General features: G+C 34.6%; 1 protein-coding gene across 1 annotated transcript in view; it reads right to left on the reverse strand.

Moving 5' to 3' along the window:
• Positions 1 to 19,356, reverse strand: part of LOC128987607 (dual 3',5'-cyclic-AMP and -GMP phosphodiesterase 11A-like) — a 38,040-nt gene extending 18,684 nt beyond the window's left edge. Inside the window, exons 1-13 of the mRNA XM_054408551.1 lie at positions 18,894 to 19,356; positions 14,668 to 14,884; positions 13,765 to 13,992; positions 13,303 to 13,467; positions 12,771 to 12,860; positions 11,952 to 12,089; positions 9,472 to 9,536; positions 8,015 to 8,196; positions 7,346 to 7,413; positions 6,984 to 7,076; positions 6,840 to 6,890; positions 2,416 to 2,562; positions 7 to 114 (exon numbers count right to left, since the gene is read on the reverse strand). Of these exons, the coding sequence (XP_054264526.1) occupies positions 7 to 114; positions 2,416 to 2,562; positions 6,840 to 6,890; positions 6,984 to 7,076; positions 7,346 to 7,413; positions 8,015 to 8,196; positions 9,472 to 9,536; positions 11,952 to 12,089; positions 12,771 to 12,860; positions 13,303 to 13,467; positions 13,765 to 13,992; positions 14,668 to 14,884; positions 18,894 to 19,315 (1,974 nt within the window). The 5' untranslated portion in view covers positions 19,316 to 19,356. The remainder of the gene's footprint in view (positions 1 to 6; positions 115 to 2,415; positions 2,563 to 6,839; positions 6,891 to 6,983; positions 7,077 to 7,345; positions 7,414 to 8,014; positions 8,197 to 9,471; positions 9,537 to 11,951; positions 12,090 to 12,770; positions 12,861 to 13,302; positions 13,468 to 13,764; positions 13,993 to 14,667; positions 14,885 to 18,893) is intronic.
• Positions 19,357 to 21,206: the final 1,850 nt, after the last annotated feature.

The raw sequence follows: 21,206 nt of genomic DNA on the forward strand, positions 1-21,206 counted from the left end.
TCTTACCATCAGAATGGCGAACATGACCTGGGCGACGTTGAAGGCGTGCCTCCAGTTATGGTAAGGAACGTCCCTGTAGTTGCGCTTTACTGTTATCAGAAACCTGTACAGCGTCTGCAATAGCAACAAAAGCAATACAACTGATATCAAAGGCAGCGTTAAACAGACAAAGGTTAGTATAATTTATTTTACAAAAATATATAGGCCTATACACTTTTAGTTATAGTAAGATAAGTATTATTACAATTTGATCTGGAAAATCAAATAACACTCTTTGAACATAACTCGTCATTATTATTTCAGTGGTATGTAAACTGAAGTATAATCATATTGGTTCATTAAAGTTGACATCTTGTTGCCTATTTTAAAACAACCAAACCTAGTCTTAATCTGACCTGATTGAAAAAGGGAAAGAAAGAACGTGTTATAGTCTAGATTTATCTAGTGTACACATAACAAGGTACATGTCTCTTAACCATGAAATTACTGTAATTTCTGTTAGACTTCAAGTTACAGTTGCTGCTAACAGGTCAGCTGATCTATTTCAGGATATCTTACAAAAGACTCGTTTCAATGCGGTCAGGCAAAGCTAAGTAATTTGCCTAAGTGACCTTTACCCACTATTTCATGTTCTATTACCTATGCTTATACACGGATACTCTAGGGAACAGGTCATGTAATACGTTGTAGAGTAATACTGTGCTCTACTCTATATCGTTTGAGTCACGGGCCAAGAAAATGTATTATAGAATATACTTTATAGTAGGACAATTTCGTTAATAGGACAGTATTTTACTTTAAAAAATTGTGTAAAAGGTTATTTTTAATGTTTTATGGGTGTAGAATAAGTATTTATTAGGCGCTATTGAATGCTAATTTATGTTACACTAAAATACTTATTATTATAAAATATAATTATTATAATACAATTATTGTTTGATTATTAAATTACTGTTACATTAGCGAATGGTGATGTGCACTATTTTTGAAATGTCTGACTTCTCACTCTTCATAGTTCTAAATGTAAAAACGTGTTGTGTCGTTCCGAGGATAAAACGTCATTTCACCAGGCCAGGACCTAGTTGAATATTGTATTTCTCATTTCGTGACAGGACAGAAGCTAAGTGAAGGCTTGACATGTTCCAATACAGCGTCTCTCAGGAGTTGTTTAATGTTTTACTGCAGGAAGGTCTATAAAATTTAAACTTTCAATAGTACTTGATATGTATGTAAAGCCTAAACTATAGAACTAAGTATTACTGTTTCTTCAATCGCAAGATTATTATTGTGTCAATTATTGAGTGTTATTAAATTAGAGTACAATATAGTTGTAAAAATGAATGATAAAACTAGCATCCACAGAATAATGTTTAGTGACGGAACATGGAATCGTTCAAAATCTTAATTACCGTATTTTATTCGTGTTGGAATGGAAATACATAAATTAGATATTAGATATTTTTTATCGTAATTACACTGTTTTGAAAGCTACTGGAAAAGTGCAGTTATTTTTTAATACTTATACTTTTCATAAATAACAGCGTTAAAAAATATGGCTACATATAGGCACTACTTTAACAATGGGTTACTAACTATTTATTTTTTTTCCTAGGACTGCTAGGCACGAGCCTGGGATTGATTTTTACATTACTTCAGGCTAGACCTAGGGGTTGCGGCATTATCACTTAGATAAAATCCATTGGTGATGTTATAACTTGATAATGTAAATAAACATATATTATTTAATCCGTAAAACTATGCTTAAGGCAAAAACGGTAAAACTTATAATAAATGTGGGCAGAAACGAACGAGCTACGATCGTGCCTCACCTGTGGACTGCTGAAGACTGGTCGCTCTTATCTCGGACGTATTGTATTCTGTCTTGACCTTTGTCCAGCGTAGGTTCGGTCTCTATTGTCTTCTATGTCTTACACATTAACGGATTTTTCCATTCAGGTTATTACAACTAAAGAATGGCTACTTTGCCCAAAATAAAACTCAAACAAATAAATCTTCCTTTATAACAGGTGACTTGGCGGGGATCGAACCCGGGACCTCAGGGACTGAAGTCCCGCGCTCTAACCACTACGCCAGCTCGCTCCCCAATGGGTTACTATTACTCTAAACTTGTAGTAAAAATATATTTTTAATACCCTAATTTGTACAGTTACTTGACACAATAATATGGAACTGCATTTTACAAAAATTATCTTTTACTTATTAAAACTCATTTGAAAAGAAGTCATTTTTGTTATACCTACTTTCATGTACAAATATCAATACTACGGTACTTGGAGTTAATTCAGTGTAATGGCTGATTCTGTATGATGCATGACTGAACTGTATGTATTTCACAGCTTCCCTTTCCTCTATGTTTCATGTTTTCTGTCACATTCTCCACGACGACACACTAACCTCCTTGTCTATGCTGAACCTCTTGACCAGTCCCAGTTCCAGGAACATGCTGACGGCCGCCAACAACATCTCCTCGTCCCCCAGGGAGAAGTCGTCGAAAGACAGAGAGTACAGGTTCAGTTCATCTGCCGCCGGCACTGGCTTTTCCTGCCGACGTTAAAAAACTTGAGTTTCTAAACTTCAAAATATATTGAAACAGCATCCTTTAAAATGGTTTCATTTATCTATCATTGATTGAGTACCTGCAGACTTACAATCTATAATAGTTTTTAATGTTTGTTTCTTGTATGACATTGCTTAGATGTGGTAAGGTTACAGTGTATTACATATGCTTGTGGTATTAGCCATTTAGATTAAATGTTTATTGACCTTGCATACTGCAATTAGACCTCGTATTTTAATTCAATGTAGATATATTCCATAAAATAAACGGTATCAGCATTCTGACACATACTTTCTCCCATAAGTTTGTCAACAACCTTTATCATGTGTAAACGGTGAGAGTAAATATACGGAAATGGGATTTGTACAATTTTGTTCAGAATTTAAAGGACTATAACATACTAAATTTTTATCAAAATTGTTCGAGCCAATTTTGGGAAATCCGATTTTTCCGTTATTTTATGGGGTTTTATGGGGAAATAACATAATTTACAATAACTTTTGAACCGTAATTTTTACAGAAAAGGGATTTGTACCATTTTGTTTAGAATATAAAGGACTATAACATACTAAATTTTTATCAAAATCGTTCGGGCCATTTTTTAGAAAATCCGATTTTTCCGGTTTTTTATGGGTTTTTATGGGAAAATCCCCATTAAAAATCAAAATTTCAAAAAAAATAAAAAAAAACGCCTGGAGATACCATGGATTAGAACCTACATACCAAATTTCATCGAAATCGGACAACAGGTGTAGTCTCTAGCTCTGTACACATCCAGACACACAGACACACACACACACACACACAGACATCACTTCGAAAACCACTTTTTTGGGGCCAGGGGGGCCCAAAACGAATATATCCACTTAAAACTCAAACTCGAAAATTTTGACGAAAACAATACTTTCTCCATATACTATGGTATAGGGGGAGAAAGTAAAAACTATTACCTACAGTAAAAATAAATCATTCTATTTTATTCAAACATACCTTAAAATCGTCTTAGCTCAAAGAAATATTTCGCAATCTATCTATATATTAATTTGAAACTGTTTTTCTTTGTCATGGCTATTTTGAGAGAACGGCTGGGCGTAGAAACTTGGTAGGGGTGTCTAAAGAAAGGTCTTGGTCTGTAGATGAGCCATCAAAAGAGAAACGTGGTAAATTCCCTAGGGGCTCTGCCCCAGTGGCCTTTAAAGTCCCATCCCATGTTATTCTTATGGAGGAAAACGGGGTTTTTGTCACAGCTAATTTGAGAGAACGGCTGGGTGTAGAAACTTGGTAGGGGTGTCTAAAGAAATGTATTGGTCCGTAGGTGAGCCTTCAAAAGAGAAACTAGGTAAATTTCCTTGGGACTCTGCCCCAGAGGCCTTTAAAGTTCACTCAGCAATTTTGTTTACATTACGACCATATGGATAATTTTACACTACTTTTAATGAACCAGCTGTTAATATTAAAATTGTATTCAAAGGTCTACTGAAACTGTCAAAATTTAATGTTTACATTATTATTTATGATTATAAATTGATTCTCCACTGCATGGCAAGTTTTTTATAGTTTCAACAAAATGATAAATTTATGATACGTTTTAAATGTTTTGATCAAAAATATATGCTTTATTGCTCTTAGAAAATTTTAAATTATGAAATAAGTGTGACATATCAATTTCAAAGGAACATAATTATTCCTTATCGGGTTAGCTTATATATTGTAAGGTTGACACTTGCCTTTTTTTTGCCTACTTTCAATTACCATTTATTTTTGAATTCAAGAAAGAACACCAGAAATTCTTTAATTGGTATAAAAGTTTTCGACAATCGGGTTAAAAATTGTGTCATAGATGAGTACGTTGAGGATGAGAGATATGTTCAAGTTTTGGAATAGACTAACTACGGAGTATGTTTAATCTATGGTTTTGGTAAAGTAGGTGAACTAATGTCAGGTATTTAAAAAAATGTGTACAGGGTTTTTACTTTGATGTACACATGTAGCTAGGTCGAACAACGCATCTAAACCTCACTACATACAAAGCATTCGGAAACACAACAGTGTCATCACATCTCATCGCATTTGCATAATTTGTTACCAAGGCTGGACTAGGTTATGGATTTGGTTCCGCAAATGTTCAAGATTTGTGATCAAATTTCCTACAATTATGGTTCATTCCATCCATGAAATACATGCACAGCTTTATGTTATCGATCTGGCCAAGGCGAAACTATCCCATAAGTTAATGAATTATCAAGTAAGAACAGGATGATTTATTACATGGGTCGATGTGGCAAGAGAAGGAATTAAAATTGCTTAGATCGAAGTAATAATCTTACTGCTTTCTAGAGAATCAGATATTTTTATCAAATACAAAAAAAAAAAAATGATTAAATATGCTGATAAAATTCTGTATTTTTATGACCAAAGATGAAGATTTACTTATTAATCCGGATACAATCTGAATGATTTTCCTAAAGCAGATTGAATTAGTTGTTAGTAATAAATATTGACTCTTTCCGTAACATGATAGACTAATTATATGAAATCATTCTCCCATATAGTGAAAGTGGCTTTGACATGAAACAAACTCATGAACAAACAATTATAAGACTCCTAAAAAACCTTTTGGGTAACCTAAAGCCGATAAAAAGGTAGGAAAAATTGTGTTAAACGAATTCATCAATCACGTTTTTTAGGGAACACAATCGTCATACTTATTATTATGCTTATCCTCCCTTCATTTAACTAAGATTTTAATGACTTCACTCTATCTATCGCAGTTAGCTGAATTTACATAAAACCTCAAGATTAACCGTCGATTTCGACGGGGTTCTACTAGTCAAACTTAAAACACTTTGTTTAATATAACCTTATATATGAAATATATAATACAATAGCATAATTCATCCCTTTCTCAAATCTGTTTATTTCTACAGTTAATTGGACGAGTTAGTATGAAACCGTTGTAAACAAGAGGACTTTAATAAGTTTAACATAAGTTTAAAGTAAAATTGTTATATTTTTTATTTAAATAAATTAATAGCTCATAGTGATGGTTCCTTTGTTCCTCATTATTACCTATTTCCATACATGGTTCTAATGTTGACGGGTCTCCTCTAGCTTATTGTAAGGAAATCAATTTGTAAGGTTAATCTATGAACCATTGTTTAATCTATGTTGATACTAATTTTAGTCTTTTTGCAGATACTGTAGATGATGTAACAAATAACTTTATATAAAGTGATAGAGATCTTAACAGTATAATGTTTATTCCGATTTCACAATAAGAGAGCAATCTCCGTGCTCTAATTATGCTCTGTAATCTGAGGTTAATTAGAATGCATGAGTGTTGGAGAGCGGCCAGGCGGGTCAGATCTGCAGTAAGCCGGATGTTATATCAAGGCTAACCATTCTCCATGAAAACAATTGTTTGGTTCACCTTACGCTTAAAAATATAAAGAATTGACAGTGACCTGTTTTACACAATTGCGGGTAAGGTCTACGATTTACAGGTTATCGTATATTCAAGCATATTAAGGTTTGATAACCATAAGGTAAGTTGGTCATTGTCGTAAATCATTAGAAAAGGTTAAATAGAGATCAATCCCATCTTAAGCCGCACCCCCAACCTACAAAATCCCTCCCTTAGAAAATTACATGTTAAACTGTTCTAGATGTTCTAGATATTTAGACTTTTTTGGATTTCATGTTCTGAAGCGGTAACTTTTTTTAACTACAACCTTTTTTATGTCCCCTAATATTTTAAACCCAACCCCTTTTGCGTAAACGAGACAGTTGGCAATAATAATAACTTTTCTAATGAATGTACCTTTCACTTTTCATGTTTTGATCACAAAAGCGTGGTCGGTCCCCATTCTTCGTACAGATTATTTACAGACCCCCCCCCCCCCCCGACCAAAAAAAGGGGCCTAAGATTATACAAAATAGTTTTATAACGTTATTGCTATTATATTATTGTATTATTGAACTAAAGAATATTTATAGATGATGACGCAGTGAATTTAATCATTAAAGTACCAACCCCACATCAAGACTCTAACATATCAAGACTTGTTTGATACTCACCAAAAACAACCCCTCTATGATATGCTTAACAACTGCCAAGTGGTCATTGGTTTTTTAATACAGAAAAATCTCACACAGCATCCTGTCCCTCATGGCACATTTTATCAAACCCCAAATAAAAATCCTACTATAACTTTGAACTAATTATATCAACGAATCTAAAGTAAAACATGTTTTTACTCACAATAAACACTTCCAGTTCTTTGTTGGATGCAGTAGCGTGATAGGACAGCACCTGAAATACCCCAGGAAAGTTAAATAACACAGACAATTATAATAAACTAATATACATTGGAGGGGTCTTTGGCCAGTCATGCATTTAGCTCACCTCTATGGTAACCTTCTGGCGCGCCATCGCCTTCTCCACCTCCGAGTACATCATGGTGTTGTGGATCCCGAGGCCACAGAATATTGTGAAGGCCTTCGAACAGAAAAATACTGTTTAATCTATGTAAAAAGTAACCAACCCGACCTAGTTGCTTAATTTTGTAAGTACTTATCAAGGGTTAAAAGTCTTCATTATTTATTTATTTATTAAATTTATAATTAATATTTCAAAGGTAAAAGTAGAACATATTCTAACACAAAGTGATAAAAGTTCGAACTATACATATACTCTGCAAACATAGACTACAAATATTTGAAGGATATTCTATTTACATTTCATAGAAACCATTAAAATTGAAATACCTCAAATAGTTGCTCGTCTGCGTCATCGAAAGGTGATCCGTTGAGCTTGTTTATTATACTGCCAACCCCTGGAACAAGCGTTTCATAACGTGGAATTTTATTTTATTTGTATTTTATAACATTATGGCGTCGCGGAGTTTACAAAACCTACTGACCGGGTTTAATAAATACTCATAATAAACAACATCATTAAAATAGTATTAATTTTTCTAATGAATTTTATTGTTTTTTCTGGCAGGTATATACCGCTGCATATTTCGTCCCAATATTTGCCTCTTCCCCTCTTCATCGTGATGAATCAAACGAAACCTGCCTTCAGTAAAACTATATTAAATTGTACAAGAATGTTGTTTACTAAAAATATGTATATTTGCAAAAACGAGTATACAAAAAAAGTTTTGAAGTTCAGATTATTTTCTTATAAATGAATATAAATAAGAAAACACAAGACTATAGATGCCGGTATCACCACCCTGTACCTCGTTAGCTAAGACTCATTTTTTAAACCACCGCAATCTATGTTTATATACACTCATATTTATTTCTACAATTGAATGAGTTTAGTAAGAAACCGTTGTAAACAAGAGGACTAAGTTTAAAGTAAATTTGTAACATTTTGGAACTTATCAGCTTATAGTTATGGTTCCTTATTATGATTGTTCAACTTACCGATAATCTGGTACTTCCTGTTGCGGATGGGCATGGCCAGCAGACACCGCACGTTGCCTACAGCTCCCTTCTCTACTTCGACACACTCCGCGACATTGACAACTTCTCCAGACTCCGCCACCCTCTCAGCCAACCCTAGCAGGTACCTGGACACACTCCCCTTCTCCACCTGCAGTCTTGGGCTGTTAAAGAGATTTTGTAAACGATTTTTCAAAAACAATGAATTTAGGAAAGGTGTTCTCACGGAAAGATACGCTCAGAGAGTGGTGTGTGCCTTGAGGTGAGAAGAGAGAGCAATTAAGCTATGTGAAACTGCTGTTTAACTATTCACTCTCCTCTCCCGGTCCACAGATCTACAAAAATGTATATACTTAAAAACCATAGTTTGTATTATTTTCTAATATAATATTTAAAACTCTTGAGTGTCAAGTATTAGTGGATTCAATTACGAACTTTCTATCTTAGCGAGTCCTTTCTTCATATTTCAAAAAAGTTCAGCATATATTATAGACAAAATAATAGTATTCTGTGCAATAATCCCAACTGAACCTAATCTGATTATCAAGCATATTAGATTGCATATATTAGGCCTGTATAGCATGGATGTAACCAATTAATATTCTGCCATATATCAAACACACTCCCTTTGGTTAGTCTATGATTTTCTAAGTTAAAATGCTAATTTATGAGGATCACAATGTTACACATTGTGAGCCGGAACAGGATAACGATTCGTTTTTAGGAGTCGTCCATAGAGTTAAGTTGTTCTCTCTTTGGCTCTCACCACTCTTTGAGGTATTTCCCCGCACACTAAAATGCTGGTATAAAAACCTTCTGATGAAAGCCTTCTGGTTGACTTTTACAACAATTTGCTGAAAGTAGTTTTGTTTTGAGTAGCAAAGTTATAATTTTACAACCCAATATCAGCTGTAAACATGTTCAACGCGTGAGTTTAATTTTCCCAACACGTTGCGGAAATTCACATAAAGCCGCAGCAGTTTAGGCTGGCGTGTTTTGATTAAACTCGTAAAGTGAGCTGAGCTTGGGTCAGTGGTTGTGATTGTGATTGTTGTCGTTACGTTTAAAGCCTGAGGCCTTCATTCTACTGGATTCGGCCGCATTATGTTTATTACTTTTATATGACCCAATGATGCGTTAGTGGCAAATTGGGTCCAAAAAGTTTGACAAATTATATTTACAGTAATTTATTATGTCTTAAATTAAATCTGTGTAGGTACATACAGTACTGTACTTTGATGTCATTACGACATGTGTAAGCAATCAAGTAGAAATAATGAAACCTAACCTAATTTTAGATTTAGTGTTGTATGTAATAGTTCTAATAATCTATTACGTTTGATTTGTAAACCAAAATTGTACCATAGATTAAACAGTATGTTTAATCTATGATTGTACTATCTAGGAAAAGATTGTTACAATTGAATAATATATCTTACTTGTTAAGGGTGTTATGGCCATCCATTGGAGAAGACAATTCGAACAATTTGGAAAATTTCACCACCTGAAAAACATAACATCAATTAGCATATGGCCCACTGTTAATTTACTATAGTCTGTTTAAAAGATTTAGGTGGATCGAGGGAGGTCCCACCATTACCTTTTTGCTTAGTTATGTTGCAGCTTGTTGACGTTTTGCCAAACCTAAGCTGTTGAGCTAGTATTTTAAGGGTAGGATCAAGTGGAGAGGATACATTTCTTCTCCTAAAACCACCAAAATTTTGTGAACGGAGTATACGTATATCTAATTTGATGGTTTATTTATTTTCATATACGACTAAATAGTGGGATTTATAGTTAATATTTTTGATTTAATTTTTAGAACAGTAAAAATACGTCCAAGAAATTTAAAATTAACTGTAAGCTGTGTAAGAATTTACCCCACTAAAATATACTGTAATATTACTAAAAAAATTAACTCACTTCTTGGTTGGAACTTTATGCAGTAATTTTAGCAGTAAACTAAGGTAAGAATAATACGTAAATATTATCTCCATGTGTGTCAATGTAAAAAATCTAAATGAACAGAATGAATATCAAATGTCAATATCAAATAAATCAGAATCCAATATCAAAGAATCGCTTTGCCAATAATGTTATATATAAAACTGGAAATACAGGGATGTGGGGCTTACAGTGATTGTATATAAACTGTATATAATGGATTTAAAATATAAAATAGTAGCAAAGTACCTGTCCTTCGTACGGGGTTGGCGTAAGTATAAAATGCTTATTGCAGTTATATTTGTGCTTTGCGTTTGCAATAGGAGAGGACACGGTTTGAGAACATTTGGTTATTTTAATTTACGATATGCTATAGTATATCACATCTACCATAGCCGTAATGTTCTACCACTGCCCCTAAGCAATAAAAAAGTGAAATTCTAATTTTTAACAGCTTTTTGTTGCTAGTTGGTTCAAATTAGAGTTCTCATAAATGCAAACAAATTAATAGTGCTGCACCCTGATGGTACCTTATAACTTTTTAATGCTATTTTATTTATATAATAGAACCAACTTGTGTAGTTGAAAAAGCTGACAACATTCTTTTATTCCTTTTAAATATGAATACTCATAGGGTTAACATGGCAAACTCCAGAGCCACTGGGGTGGAGCCCTAAATGAGTTTTTTAGATTAGAATACGTCTATATGTCCGAATCGGGAATGTGAGCTATCATGACACCAAATTTCAGCCCAATCCGACCAGTATTTTTTGCGTTTACTTGTCACAAACATCCATCAACATTCAAACTTTCTCACTTATAATATTAGTAGGATAAACACATGTAGACAAAGCAAAATTTTAACATTCGGATCTCAAAGAAAAAGTTATACACATAATTATATAATGAGTTTTTTTATTTAGTTTGATTTGTAAATTAATTGATGGAACTAAGAAACCACTTGTCTAGGGGAAGAAGCGAGTTAACCACGTTAAGCAACGTTGTATTAATTGGAGTGCATCTGAAGCCTCGTTGAAATACCTCAGACCCTCAAGCTATAGCCACTACTGGCGTGTATCTGGGATATCTGAATCTCATGAATAATGATACAATCTACAAAAACTATCTTGCTTGAATCTAGTTAAGGTTTATTACATAAAGCCTATATTATAGTAACTGAAAATTGGCCTTAACTTAGTATTGATGTTATAGTATAGTCACAGATTACTTGATTTTCAATTTTTTTTTTGTAAAAATTGTTACATAAGATTTTTATGTTGGTTATGGCTAATATATTACGTAGGTTTATTATTAGTATTTATTAGTATTATTATTTATTAGTATTATTAGTATTAGTATTTTAGAGTACAGCACTTAATACTAAACAAACATCCATTCGTATACTCTCAGATTCACATTTAAACGAATAACTGTGAAATGTTCAACGTTTGTTCCATTTTCTTAAGTTTTTGTAAAGCAATGGTCCACACTCTAGTCTTGTAACTATTAAACGTTAACCTGAAAATTATAACTGACATTTCTCATTATGATTATTAATAAAAAACTAGTTTTTACGACGTTTCGTGATAGGAGTCAAGTCTCCTCATAAAGCGAGAAGGTACATAAAACAAAACAATATTTTGTTACGTTTCAGAAGATCTCGAGGTTTAATTAACACTTTTTACTAACCGTAATAAAAACTGTTTCTGTATCGACACTTCAAATAACTCCAAAACGAATTTTAAACAATCAATCGACCTGCTTTTAGGCAGATTCATTGATAACACTGTAAATCCAAGGAAATATAGTAAATGTGTCATGTATATTTTTTTATGAAAGCCAGTAACCTTTAGATTTGAAGTAAATTAATCACTATATGTAATAATTAAAAGAAAAAAATAGTATCTTCCTGCAAAAAGTGATCATTGTAGATTCTACAACTGGTACTTGTAAACAGCATAGCAGCTTAGCCTACCTCTGAGCTCTCGTCCACAATGAGCACTGCAGCCCTCTCACATTTGAGCAGACGCTGGGCTCGCTGCATGATCTTGAGGATCACCTTCTCTAGCGAGGTCTGCTCCTCGAACAAGTCGTGTACCACCTCCAGCAGGTTCTGTACAACACAGAATACCAGTATAGATCATCAACTACACTTCACTCCTAGAAGTGGACTCCTGAGGTAGCGAAAATAGCTGTTCACAATACATGCGTGGGGCTAAAGGGATTCTTTGTATCTATAGAGTAACAAATAATAAACTGTAGCCACAAATTTTAGCTGTAAAACCTTACCCTCTGACAAAGACATGAAGTCTGCATCTAAGAACTTTCCCTGATTTTGCTGATAAAAATAATATTATATCGATGTTAAACTTTATATGTTAATTATCATGCCAAATGGAATATTTCACTACAATAAATACACTTTTATCAATAATTTATCTGTGATTTGGATTCAAATTTATTACGTTGCATTCTTTCTACCTTTATGTTATCAAACCCCCCCTTTTAATGGCTAAGTGGTGGGAATAACTTTGATATTTTATGGGTGAAATTACAAAAATTGCAATATAAGGGTCGTAAGATTTTGTTCATTATTAAAAAGTCAATAATGTACAAATTTTAAATAAAATTAGTACGAGCCGTTTTTGTAAAAATCCTACTTTCCTGTTATTTTATGAAAACATCACTTATTGTTATTCATAATATTAAAAACTCATATAATATTAGAAGTGCTAAAAATTAAATTGCTTTCAGGGATTGGTCACTTAGTTGTGTGCAATATCCATTCACTTACCCTATTCCTCTCGTATTCAAGTCGAGAGGTCTCCACTATCTGCGCATTTGTCAAAGCAATCCCCACGAATTGCAAGTAGGTCTCGAACAGCTGCAATGAATCACAGATTAACGATTGAGAAGATAATGGCGTTGGCCATACCTCAAAACTATTGGCAAAGCAAGAGTTGCACGATTACACGTGGCTTCAGTTACAGAAATTATTAATGCACATCCAACATGTTTTATGTGTGTAATTGTGTGTTTTTGGACACACTGAGGAACATCTCTGTGAAAATATGACTATAAATTTAAAGATGTGTATGAAAGAAACGTTTTTGGAAACAGTGCTTTACGCAAAATAAGTTTAAACACCACTACTTATATAATATTTTAATAGCAATTCATATAGTTTCTATATCAATTATTTTTTATTCGTTAACATAGGGGTTTTTATTTGGATGACAAAGAGACGATTCAATCTCTTTTACAAGTAATGCAGTCTTCATTGTACTAAAGGCTTAGATATATTCATCATAGTGTTTTCTAAATACCTTTTCATCCTTTGATGTGAAGTGACCGCCATCTTTGTCGGGGTTCTTGTTGATAACCTGAGCCACGGCAATGATCTCATCGTAGGCGTTCCTCACCGCCATACACAGCAAGGACTCTGTGTGGTAGCCTGTGATGCGATCTACCTCGTCGTCGAACCGTGGGTCCTACATAACGAACACAGAACATTGTTCAGAACTACATACTGAGGTCAGACGTCAACTCGTCACAAATTAGACTCTCCCCAAGAAAAAGAAGGTACACACAACATATTGTACACGCCTATAGACTGAAATCGTCAGAAAACAGCAGACAATAAGAGTAGTAGCATTCTATACCACCTCACTTTTACACGGGACCTCCAGTTAAAACAAACAGGAGTAAATTAGTAGGTTCACTAAACTTTGAAAAGTTGTTGTAATCCTTTCATTTAAAGTATGCTGGCTTAGGCACTAGCTGTTTACCTCGCAGGCGACCTGAAGGTTGACAGTCTCGCCAGTGTCGGCGACGTGACCTAGCACTCCCACACCCCAGGGAACCTCCACCTCGTTGTCACCCCCCGGACCACCCCCTGGCAGCAGGAACCTCGCGGCGCCGCTGTGGACGTCGAACACCTTGGACACCAGCGTCTGTCTGCCTCCCTTGCGACCCTCTACCAGGAACAGGGATGCCCCGTCAGCGTCCAGCAATACCTGCAAAAAGGAGGAAATTTGTCTAGAATTACTGCTAGGAAACTTCTCGTCAAGGTGAAGTCATCCAGAACAACATCTCAAACCCATAGCATTTTTGTGGGACTAAGAGAAGTGTCAACAGTACAACAAAGGTTGTATACATTTCAGTCTTATAAGTGCATACGATTGTTAGCCTTGTTAAGGTTTAAATAAATATGCAGACATCTAATTTATTACTTTATTTTTATTCAACTTTATCGTATATCAAATCCAGTTAATAAGTATCACCAGGGTGAGCTAAGGAATAATGTTATCTACTTGTTTGTTGTTAACTGTTTAAAATATGTACGATAGTAAAATTTGATGCATCTAAACTTCGTCAACCCATCAGCTTTGAGACTACGTGACTATGAATAACTCAATATTTCATCAATGATCAAACAAATCCTTAAATCATGTTTTGTAGCAAAGAAAATCGATGGGAAAATTAATTTTATTTATTAGTAGGATGAAAGTAGTTATAATTTTGTTGATAAGATAAGAATTCTTTTTTAAAATAATCATCATAGAAATTAAGGTTTGTTTGATAGGCCTAAATTGACTTTAAATCGTGTTTTTGCGATTAGGTCCAAGAACAAATTTGTCTTAGTCGATCTTTCGTATGGTAAAATGTTTGCCCTATACTACAGGGCTTACCGTTAAGTTGTCAACGGTCTTGTGCGAGAGACTCTTGAGGTCCAGCTCGGTGGCGACATCTCTCACTATGTTGAGGAAGAAGTCTCTCTCTCCCTGAGTGCGCAGCAGCTCTCTCTTGGTAGAGCGACTGTGGGTAGGAGCGCTCTGGGGCAGACGGACCTTAGACTCTATCAGGAGCGACAACATGTTGATGGAATTGGGCGGCAGAGACGTGTATCTACACAAACATTCAGAGCGTGGACATACGTTTGGACTAGACCCATAATTTAAATTTATTTATTAGATGTTTTGCAATACGAACATGCGATGTGCTAAGAGTATACTTTGTAGACTCTTACGGGTGTAAGAAGGAATTGGTATTTAAGTGTTTAAAAATAAACTATCTTTTAAAAGGGCTTTTGATCCGTGAATAAATGCTTTGCACTACCGAGTTCCTTATTTTTCCAACCCAAAACTAAAACTGACTTTAATGATGAAAATAAATAGTGAGGCCTAAGGCTGGAGCTGTAGAACTAATAATTAATTATTTTTAAGTTCTTAACGACTGTAAATTTAACCATACCTATCTAGCACGATATGACAACCAATTGAAACGTATTCATTATACGCTTTCATTCTATGAAGATTGTCCAAAATGCATAATAGTAAACCACTTTAATAAATTATACAACATTTTATTGACGAATAACTCCTAAAATTCAGCCCTTTAATGCACACACAAACTTCTGTTAAGCAAAATTAAACGATGGATGAGTTAAACTTTTTTTAAATAATGTGCTGAGTAATGGAGAGGTTTTCAAATTGTTTACAAAATATTTGACTCATTTTAACTATAGTAGTTACACAGAAGTTTGGGGGAAATTTTCTGTTTAAAGAATGACTATCTAACAGAAGTTCAGATAACATTTGAAATTAAAGTAAATCTGTATAACATAAACTGACCTGGTAAAATGTGTTTTTACCGTTTCCAAAACAATCCCGAGTGTAATCTTCTCTCATTGTAAAATATTACAGACTTTTATTAGGTAGAGTTAAGTTTTAGCATATTCTTACCATTACAGATACATGACTAAATAATCAAAATTAAGGTAACAAGACAATCGAACTTGTGTTTCGAATTTTGAGAATTTAACTTGTATAATCACTGACAATGACCCTTTGTGATGTTTAAAAATTTGTCAACCAACTTTATGTGTACGTTTTTCTTTATAGGCACTGTATGTCTCAAAAATAAAAAGCAATCCAAAATTATCAAACATTTTAGGGTGTAAAATAAGTCTTAAATGTACACATGCCACATAACTTATAATGACTGTTGAAATCAGCGGTAATTATAAATTTGCAACGGTAAAATTCTAACCTAAGTTTCCTTAACTATATGAAAAGTTTCTAGGAACAATAAAGGTTTAGTGACACTTATTGGAAGATAAAGGACTGAACGTTCTGCCGATCCAATAATCCATACGACAGCAAATAACGACACCGGCTGAGTAGACCAGTGGCTGTGCAATGGTATTCCTCCTCCATTCCTAGTATAGATCGTACGAGTAGTTTTGTTACTGATAGCAGAAGTAAAAACTCAACAGTTGACATTAAATTACATAAGCATAAAATAGTGTCCATAAACGTAATTACTTTGATCAAACCATTGAAAATGTTTCTAAAATATTTAATGGAACAATGAAATTAACTAAATCCGACACCAAGAGTCAAAAGTACGCTTGACATGCATCTGTCAGTGAAGTCCTGTCAAAGCCATTCATCAAACAGGTTGTGGGGTAAAGAGACTTTATAATCAGCTGTTTGAGGTGATCAGTGAACGTCAGTGAAACGTCTGTATGTTCACCATCGCATCATAATTCTAATATGCGTTGATTATTTAAATGGCACGTAATTTCAATTTATCATAACGATAAGCTGCTTCAATCCGTGATTTGTGGTTGATTAATACAATAGCACATTGTGGTCTAGACACACGCAGCATCGGCTTTAAACATGTGTATTTACTAATATTTTTGGCACATTGACAAACCAGACTATCAAATTAGTATTCAATAGGGACTATCAATTATAATCTACCTACTCTTAAAATAATAAAAAAAAACTATAGGCTACCTTTTTACAACCGTTTATGAAATGTATTGTTTTGGTGTGGCTTTTCAATAATCTGTTCAAATATGCCTTTTTACAACGAGAATTTAATTAGGCTTCAGAACTTTCTAGATTGAAAAACTGATACAAGTTTTCAAATGGGTTTTAATTACCTAGGCCTAAAGAGGCCAAGATACGTATTAGCTCGAGAAACTTAAAAGGTTCTTGGCATTTAAAGCTGTGTTATCTAGGTTATACCAATACTAATACACAAATAAAACTGTTTTTTGTAATTTGGATTTCCCAGATAGTGCAGAATGAATTACTAAGAATTTTAAACAACTCCTTATAATGTAATTCATTTTGTAGACAGTAACGACCCCCCCCGTTTCTCTATATTCTTATGGTAGGCTGTACATACATTTTGCCATCAGGTAAAACATTATACATATATATAAATATATATTTAAGCTTGCAGTTTCACTAAATTAACCTAATTTATAAATTTGATGGATGTTAAGTTTTAACCTTTAGTTTGATGCCACTATTTGTTTCATATTTTCAATAATTCAATTGAGTTTCTAAGAAATATGCTACCGTTGGTCCATATATACGGCATATCTACTTTTGTATCCAACTGTCAATAGTTTCAGGCACTGGACAAAAACTAGGTGCTATGTTTGTTTATGAAAATTATTTGAAAATGGTTGGTCTTTACAACAAATAAATTATAATAATGTTGTCAATAATGGTTTAAAATTGGTCGTTTATTCATTACTATATTTACAAATTCTTCAGTACGTCAATAATTTTGATTTCTTTTTTATTAACATTCGGATATTTTTAACATAACAATATCTAACATTTCTAACTTGCATCTCCAACAAAAACAACTGTGAAATGTCCAAATGTTATAAGAAATTAAAATTATTGACGTACTGAAGGATTTGTTTGTAAACATAGTAATGAATTAAACACCTATTTAAAACCTCTATTATCTAAACTGAATAGTATTAATAGTCAATTTTCTTGCCAATCAAGCTTATCCAGTAGACCAAAGAAAAGCTAGTTCAATTTATCGGCAGCGATTGTTTATAGCTTTCCATATCTAACCAGAATATTAACTTTGACCTCCTTTGGAAGTAATAATAAATGAGCTGCAGCTCGATATTTCAGTCCAATTTTATTCCAATCCAATTTTCCAATTCCAATTCCATTCCAATTTTATATCAATTTTTTTATGTATTAACACAGTTATGGCTAATGTTCAAACGTTTTAAAAATGAAAAGATTTCTGCACAAACTAATTCTGCAATATAATAACAAAACAAAGTAATAGTTTAAACTGGGTACTGGTAGAAAACAAACCCATCAATATACTAAATTTATAAAAATCGTTACCATCAGGGTGAAAAAGTACAATTATTGCTTGATTTGACACAATAGCAAAACATTATCACTGATGAAAAGAGCCAGTTTACATCCTCTCTTATCCTCTCTTATTCCACTCTTAATCCTCACTTATTAGCATCCTCTTTTAGGAAGAACCAAAAATATTTTTTTTATTCGTAACCATTAGCCTATTTACATAGTGAAAAACTAGTACACATTGCTAATTTAGAGTTGGTTTATTTAACACAATTTCGAACGGAACCTGTCCTGGTTTTCTAAAAATTTTTATCACAAAAGCAAAAAAAAATGCGAACATTTTACCCTACTACTATTAATTGATAACTTGGCCCCATTTGAGTTTTACAGTATGAAGGAAATAATAATTTGCATTTTACTACCTAAAATCTTTTCATTAATCCTTTTATAATATGACGATGAGTCTTAATTATTATACATTTGGTATTTTCTGTGCAAGAGAAATCGAATGTAAGTAATAATTTGCCAGATCTTCTTGATCAGGAGTTCAACTTTAAATGATATACTTACAATTTTATTTCTAGTGGATTTTGTGGCAATTTATATGGCCATCATGTTTTTAAAAGATTTTTTGTAATAAATAGCGCCTTTACCTGATAAATCTTTAGACCAGTTTGATAAACCTGACTTTTCTCTGCCACTTATTATAATTTGTGTATAATTACTACTACTACAAGCATAACAGGTTTCGAATGATTTTAACTCACTTGCGCATATCTTTGAGGGACGACCTCCGACTTGTGGATATGGGCGTTTTCTCCGTCCCAGAGTTGACATCGTGCGTTCTGAAGAAGCTGCGGCTCTTGTTGCGGGCGAAGTCATGTCGCAGGCACCGCTTGGAATTGGTACGGCGATGGTTGGGCTCGGACCGACCGTTCAGTACGATGGTAGGTGTCGGTGGAGGGTTAGAGGGGGGCGGATCGTCGTGGTAGCTGGGGCTGATGTTGCCAGAGCTGGACGATCCTCTCCTGGAGGACCCGGTCATGTAGTCGTTGATGGTGAGGAACCCGTGAGCTACCAGCCACGCGTTGATCACCGACAAATCCGTCTTGCGCAGGAAGTAGTCCTGGCAGAGGTCTGGGTGCGCGTCTAGCCACTCCTCCACCTCGCTGAATGATATCTGCGTCATCTTGTACTCAGCGTGGCTACATCTCCGTCACCAGGCTACATCGCTCCTGTAACATAACACCATGGATATTGGACGAGGTCTGGGTGCGCGTCTAGCCACTCCTCCACCTCACTGAAGGATATCTGCGTCATCTTGTACTCAGCGTGGCTACATCTCCGTCACCAGGCTACATCGCTCCTGTAACATAACACCATGGATATTAGACGAGGCCTGAGTGTTCTAGCCACTCCTCCACCTCGCTGAATGATATCTGCGTCATCTTGTACTCAGCGTGGCTATATCTCCGTCACCAGGCTACATCGCTCCTGTAACATAACGCCAGGATATTAGACGAGGTCTGAGTGTTCATCTAGCCACTCCTCCACCTCGCTGAATGATATCTGCGTCATCTTGTACTCAGCGTGGCTACATCTCCGTCACCAGGCTACATCGCTCCTGTAACATAATGCCAGGATATTAGACGAGGTCTAAGTGTTCATCTAGCCACTCCTCCACCTCGCTGAATGATATCTGCGTCATCTTGTACTCAGCGTGGCTACATCTCCGTCACCAGGCTACATCGCTCCTGTAACATAACGCCATGGATACTAGACGAGGTCTTAGTGTTCTTCTAGCCACTCCTCCACCTCACTGAATGATATCTGCGTCATCTTGTACTCAGCGTGGCTACATCTCCGTCACCAGGCTACATCGCTCCTGTAACATAACGCCAGGATATTAGACGAGGTCTGAGTGTTCTTCTAGCCACTCCTCCACCTCGCTGAATGATATCTGCGTCATCTTGTACTCAGCGTGGCTATATCTCCGTCACCAGGCTACATCGCTCCTGTAACATAACACCATGGATATTAGACGAGGTCTGAGTGTTCTTCTAGCCACTCCTCCACCTCTCTGAAGGATATCTGCGTTATCTTGTACTCTCTGTGGCTAAATCTCCGTCACCAGGCTACCTCGCTCCTGTAACATAACGACATGGATGTAAGACGAGTTCTGCGTAACATTAACATGGTATAGATATGGCCATAAAACGGTACTATAAACTCTCTTCTACCCGACACCTGACACCCAATAACCAACACTTTCAAAGAAAAGTTGAAATTCCGTTTGAAGATTTGATTCCTTGCACAAATGTAGTTGACTTTAGGACGCCTTTCCTTTTCTAAAAGCTTTAGGTTCGATTTAATAAGGACCTGGCGAAAGATCACCTTATATTCTGGAACAACAATAATTATTAGTATTCATTTGAAAAGTCCATGCTAGTCCCGTGATTAAGAGACTAATTTCAGCTATGGAGTTTCAATGATCAAAATAATATTATCACGTCAATATTTAACAGTGTGCGTATTTATAGCAATAAATTGTGTTCAATTTGCAATTTTTATACACTTTACAATATCGTGAAAATAATAAAATCGGCTTTTATCAGTATGATTCTTAAAACGAATAATTTAACTAAGGCGAAAGGTATAACTGACTATATCATTACTAAGTAATCTTAGTTTCTAGAAACATTAGCACCGAACGCAGCGTTTTAATTAATTAGTTATATCATGAAACAAGAGGATTTGTTCGGATTTTCCGTTCTCTGAAAGCTGATTGTAACCTAATAGAGGTAAAATAAGCGTTGTTGGATATGTTTATTTTTAGCTGAGTGTCCAAACTAAGTCATATTATTTATTTACTGTACAACACAATGAATCGAAACCAGATATGCTGTATTATTAAACTTATCACAAACAGCTAAAATATTGAGTAAAAGAAATCAAATACTTTTTACTACTTTTATTGATTTTATATGGCTACTGGGTATTTTTCTTTTTCTAGAAAGACACTATTATTTTACATCTGGTGATATAAACGAAAAAATAACTAACTGAAAATTTAAGTATCA

Source organism: Macrosteles quadrilineatus, unplaced genomic scaffold (assembly GCF_028750875.1).
Source record: "Macrosteles quadrilineatus isolate MER2022 unplaced genomic scaffold, UCM_ALF_1.0 Scaffold_2__2_contigs__length_208266976, whole genome shotgun sequence".
In the NCBI taxonomy this organism is placed as follows: Eukaryota; Metazoa; Arthropoda; class Insecta; order Hemiptera; family Cicadellidae; genus Macrosteles; species Macrosteles quadrilineatus.